Source organism: Echeneis naucrates, chromosome 13, assembly GCF_900963305.1.
Source record: "Echeneis naucrates chromosome 13, fEcheNa1.1, whole genome shotgun sequence".
Taxonomy (NCBI): Eukaryota; Metazoa; Chordata; class Actinopteri; order Carangiformes; family Echeneidae; genus Echeneis; species Echeneis naucrates.
This window is the reverse complement of record NC_042523.1, coordinates 12748447-12754446: the sequence shown is the minus strand read 5'-3', so window position 1 is coordinate 12754446 and position 6000 is coordinate 12748447. Positions and strand designations below refer to the sequence as shown.

Genomic DNA, 6000 nt, shown 5'->3' with positions numbered 1-6000 from the left:
TAACTGTAGACAGTCATAAACACCACACAATAAATAAACTCGGTGTGAAAGCTATTTTCACGTCTCGCTGCCTGCAGAAAACAAGCATCTTGAACACTCATTACAGGGTCATTTAAACACACACCACCAGACTGTTGAACAGTTTCTATTCCAGATTTACTAGATAGAAAAAAACCGCAATGATGAAGTTTAGTAACAGTTTTTTACATTCCTTCTCAATGCAATGTGCTTTTATATGAGTCACTGAAAGCAGTCTTGTGAAATGTGAAAATACCTTTAAAATGATTTCAGCCCAGCCCAGAAAATTCGAGGTCTCTTGGAAATATTTTAGTATTTTGTGTCTCAATTTCTGCATCAACTGTGTTTTCGCTTGCATTTTATTCCTCCTGCTCTCGTTCTCCCTCTGATGACACACTAATTCGCTAAAGAGAGAAAAGAAATGCTCGAAGTCATTTGATTGAAAAAATAATTGATTTAAGTGAGAGACTTTCATATCTCCATCTGTCCGGAAGGTGGCGATGATGCGCATGCGGTACGGTAGTTCAGACCATAAGTAGGTCGACGAAGAAGAAAAGAGGAACCGACGGACAGAGTAGGTTAGTGTCCGTCTGTAGAAACATGTTTTATGTTTTTAGTTTGTTGTAGTTACGCCAGCTTTAATCTGAGTTGTATGAGCTGTAGGAACAACCAGAAAAGTGTAAACTAGTGCGTTTGAAACTTAAACTTCCTATAAACTGTTCAAAGTTCCTCGCTAACATGCGTGTGAGAAAGATCACGTGATCTCCATTGATAAATATAAGCGATGTAGATGTTGGAGGATGATTAACTAGTTATAGTCGATTAGCCAGTTTACAGGGAACACTGATGTTGTTGAGGTAGCTTATGTAAACCGAAACTAATCTCCTGTGTTTTGAGGCATTGCCTCATTGGTGTTCATAATCTTCGTTGTCCATCCACAGGTGTCCGCTAAAAGAATCAACATGGCGACGCCGGTGTCTGTGCTCCGCCTGCCGAAAGGACCCGACCCTAACAGCCGAGGGTTTGACCCCAAATCAGCCCGTTTCATTGCTCTCTGTCGCCCCTCCATCGCCACCTCAGCTGCCTCCGGAGCGGAGCTGCAGAGGGAGCAGCATGCACGGTCCGTGCTGAGGGAGACTTTCCTCCGCTGCCTGCTCTCCATGAACAACAAGAAGGTCCGTTTTCACATGCACGGGAAGGTGAAGGTGGAGGCCACGTTCGGGGCGTCCGACATCGACGTGCTGAACTTTCAGGTGTCGGACTTGCACACTCCCATTGGGGTGCAAAAAGAGGCACTGATCAGGAGTCAGGATGTGATTTCATTTACCGTAGATGAATAACAGCTGGGGGATTTATTTTCTGTCTGAGAAGTCTGAAGCTCAGCTCTACATTGCTATTCAAGTCTTGTGTTGTGCTTTTCCATTTGATCATCCTGATGTGACGAAGCAGTCAAAAATCCAACTGTGACAAGTAGTCCCCCTTTCTGAGCAGAAGAGGGAGTCCTAGCTCTGTGTGTCAAGGCAGATGTCCAACCCTAACGTTAGAACTTGTTTGCACCAGGACCTGACCAGTACTATTGAGAGTCATTTTGGCAAGATATTGACCAAAATGTTGTTGCTTTGGTGACATTTCACAGAGAATTAGTCGAGCTTTCAGAAGGCACCAGGACCAGGAAATGAAACAGTATACTAAACATCATATCTCAGTCTTAGTGTTGTTCATTTCTGCCATACACCACAAGGGAAAAGAGACATTGGACTTTAAACATGTATGTACATTGTATTTTGAAAAATTAAGTCTTTGATTCAAGTATACTAGAGCTGGTTTTGTAAATATCTGAGGGATGGTGCTAAATGTTAAGCGTTTTCACTCTTTGTCAATACCCTGGAAAGAGATAGTTGTCCACTATGCTTGTACAGTATGTATTGTAATAATTATAATAATAATAATAAAAAATTTGATTTATATAATGCCTTCCAAAATTCCTAAGAACATTTTAATTCAATTGGTGTAGTGTCTCTATTCTGTTAAATTAAGGTTATTAGAGTTTCATTGTCTGCTCATCAATGAGTCATAGATGTTTTAACAATGAATGCTGCAGTAATAATATAAAATGTCTTCATAGATAAAGAATGGAAAATATGTGTTCAAAGGTACTATAGTAAAAACCTAAGATGGAATTTTTATAGCTTTAATCCTGTTTACAGTGCCATAAAACATTTATAAATGTTTATATACTGCTTATAAAAGCTAAAGGGATGATCTCGATCAAGTAGTGTTGCCATCCAGTAAGACTGTGCTACTAAAAGCAAAAACTTGTATGCATTGAAAGATGGGATGGTTTTGTATCAACTGTTGGGAGTGTGGTTATCAGAAGATGAACTGGGTATTGCAGTGATGCGGACACTGATTTTCCACTGGGGGAGTCATGATCATGCCTCTGCCCTCAAGGGACATTGAGAAAGACCTACCTGTTTCTGTTTAGTTCTACTGTAGTTTAGTCTGGCCGCTGACCAGCCTGCATCTCAACTTCTGGGGATATTTTCACTGACTTTTGGATAAACTTGGTAAAAAACGGGTGCTAAAATAACGGATAAAAAATTACAAATAGTCTGGAGTTGGTCATTTCATTAACTGTTTTGTGCTCTTGCTGTTAAAACTGACAGCTGTGCCTCACTGGCTGGCATAGGCTAACATGTTTGACTGTGGCTGTTGGACTACACCAACACCTCGTGCTGGTTAGCAACATGGACCAACTAACCCATCAACACATTGAGTTGGTGACTGGGTGGAAATCATCAACTGCTCCCAACCTGCAGGAGATGACGACAAAGGTTTTGGAGATACAGCTCCTCAGCAGTATCAGCAGTGTCGCCTCAGGACTTGAACTGCAGTTGACCCCCATTGACACTCCACCAGTGATCACCTCCACTGAGAGGACAGATGTGTTTATGGGTAGCATGGGTGGATGTGGGGTGAGCACGTATGCCATGTAACTGCTGCGTTCCAGGTCTAAATCCAACAGAGGGACCTATGCTCCAAATCATTCCTCTCTCTCTCTCCCTGTTTCCTGTTGGCCTCTCTGCCAATTGCTGTCTGAAAGTAATGGCCTAAAAAAACAAAAACGTGAATGATAGGAATGTTGTGCTTCCACCTACGTATAACGGACATGCTCCAAGTCCGTCTTTGGCTAATTTTGTGTTGAAGAGGCTGCAGATTGAAAGGATTTCCCAGCATTATCTCGGGATACTAAGTTGGTTAGTTGGTCTGATCATGCACCATCACACATCTCCCTCTCAAGATGGTGATGCAGATAAGGCAACAAGCCAAAAAAGAACTTGTCGGAGTCGTTCCCCCGTTCTAGGAGTGCGATGGTTTGTCAGTCTTTGCCAGCAGGGAAGAAGCCCATTGGAGAGAGCAAACATCCAAAATGGAAAGGAGGGCAGTGGTCATTTCTCTTCTTGCACTTCTGTCAGTTATGGCTCCTTCTACCAGGGCTTTTTCCCTGCAAGGCAACAGATGTAGCAGGTGGCCCTGTTCAGGGTCCTCTATTTCCACTATCAGGACTGAGTGTATCTCTGTGGCCCTGGAAATTAAATCCAGCTGAGAATTTGGAGTCACCTTCTAACTCTCAAATTGATGAAGAAAGCAGAAATCTTTGTGCCTTGTAGTGCTCCCTTCTTACATGTTTGTCGGTAGGGAGCTGATAAATAGTTTTTTATTCATAGAAAAACTGAGATGGCTACTTTCTGATTGGTTGGTGTAAACATCCATAGTGCCAGTGGAGGGCTGCTCACACAATCAGCATGCACTTCCTGTTTTATTTTGGATTGGGTGTTCTGTTATTCAGCGATGCACTGTAGCATAGTCATTAGCATTGTTGCCTCACAGCAAAAAGTTTGTGGGTTAGATTCCCAGGTCTGGGGCCTTTCTGAGCCGGGTACTCAGGGTTCCTCCCACTGTCCAAAGATATCATGTTTGGGTTAACTGGTGACTCCAAATTGTGCGTAGGTCTGCGTGTGAGTGGTTGTTGGTCTCTGTCTCTGTGTGTTGGCCCTTGTTTTCTAATGTATTTCACCCAGTCTCATGTCCCGGCCTTTGCCAGATTGTCTTTGTTACTCCTCTGTACAAGTTTTCTGGGGTTTCTCTCTCTCATTTGTTTTCATTGACCTGTTTTTGACCTTGGATTTCTCTGCTTTACCTGTTTTGTGCTGCCCGCCTTTTTCAGTAGGACTATTTGCAACTCCTGTATTAAAGAGCTCATTTTTGGGACATTGCACTTCTGCCTCACTTCTCTCTTACATTTTTAAGAGTTACATTTGGATCTTCACTCACCTGCCCTTCACACACATACTCATAGAGCTCAAGTTACATCCCCCCAACAATTTCTTGGCCTTGTTTAGTTGTGATACTTTATCTGGACAGCATATTATTTATATTGCTTCAACTGCTGGCTGTTGTTCCAAATTATTCATTCTGCATCAAATTTCCTAATGGCCACACTCCAAGGGCAGTCAAACTTCACTCTCATTTTGAGTAGTTAATGTTACTAAAGTTATAATTCTGGACACGGCGTTTGTGCATTCCCATCAAACTGTAAAATATTTAAATGTTTTAGAGTCTGGCATTTTAGTGATAATGTTGCGATAAACATTATGTTTATGTCATATATCTCATATGATATTTTAGCCCGAGTATTCCTGAACACCAGTTGTTGTAGAAATGAGAAAAATAAACTCAAAATGTAACATATTTTTCATCTAACCATATCAAATAATTCAACAGAAATATGCTGCATAATATCTGAATAAGCAAATACCAGACTGAACAAAAAATTAATTTAATAGTTTTCAGTCACTGATCCAAAAAAATTATAGACAGAGGTACATTTCTGAATTTAACTAGCCACTCAACATATAGTATTTCATCAATCAGGTGATCAGATCATATTTCTGTATGTCTCAGTAATCTTATAACACAGTGAACCCAGATTCCATATCTGAGCACGGCACAAATATTAGTTATTTAAATCCTAGGTCATAAATAAAAGAATACAGAAGTGCAGTATTCGTCATGGTTTAGCACCAGCACCATAAGGACAAGGAGAGGGCATCAATACTATTTAATCTTCCTAAAAGGTGTATTTTGCGAGTTCCCAATAAGTCATTTTATTTGAGTGCCATTAGGCAGGCGGGCTGTGCCTGTGTCTCTTTTTGTGCCTGAATTATCTGACCACTCAGTGTAGACAGTCATCAATGAGGCAGTGACTCATCTTCTGTCCCTCTCTCTCACTCGCCCTCCCTAATCCGAAATATGACTTAAAACCTTATGTGACGTCACTGGGCCTGTGTGATTCAATCAGGAAGCCCTCAAGGACAACCAATGTTAATTTCATCTACACAGGCATGCTGTTCTGTGACCAGCACCTCTCAACTCCCTCAGTTCTCACTCTCAATTCTGTGATGATCAACTCTGAGTCCATAAGCATCTACAGGACTACATGCAGCACACAGACATACCTGTTTCTCTATTGTTTCACGTGTATAATTTTGGTTGCGTATTGTATAAAGCCCTGTACAATTAACAGTTTCATTACATATTTTTAGATCGTGGTTTGACTACGTTCAATAAGTGAAATATTCTGTAAAAGGCATTTTGAATAATAAATGTAGTGACAAACAGTTTTCTTTAGTGTGCTGGTGTACTGAGCAGAGTCACAACCTCTCTCCCTGTGTGTTGTAACGTTCTTTGGTTCTGGTATGGTAATTCAAGCAGGTATCGGCCCTCCTGTTAGTCATCCCCACGTTTATAAACATGCAGGCACTGGCCATGGGTGAACCGACACAGAGAAACCACAACGTTTCGGTGCCTCCTAAAAAGATATAATTATAATACAAGAGCATCGGTGCACTGATGTGGGGGAATGCCAGCACAAATTCTTTCAGATGAATTCATGAAGAATTTGTCAGGAAGAAATTCTTC

At 41.3% G+C, this 6000-nt stretch overlaps 1 protein-coding gene across 1 annotated transcript; it reads left to right on the top strand.

Moving 5' to 3' along the window:
* Positions 1 to 566: 566 nt before the first annotated feature.
* On the top strand, positions 567 to 1979 carry gemin7 (gem (nuclear organelle) associated protein 7). The gene is made up of 2 exons (XM_029518198.1): positions 567 to 596; positions 960 to 1979. The coding sequence occupies exon 2, from the start codon at positions 981 to 983 to the stop codon at positions 1356 to 1358; it is 378 nt and encodes a 125-aa protein (XP_029374058.1). The 5' UTR covers positions 567 to 596; positions 960 to 980; the 3' UTR covers positions 1359 to 1979.
* The last annotated feature ends 4021 nt before the right edge of the window (positions 1980 to 6000 follow it).

Bases quoted from the DNA above. Each gene is read 5' to 3' on its own strand.
- gemin7 (XM_029518198.1), top strand. From the start codon at position 981: ATGGCGACGCCGGTGTCTGTGCTCCGCCTGCCGAAAGGACCCGACCCT.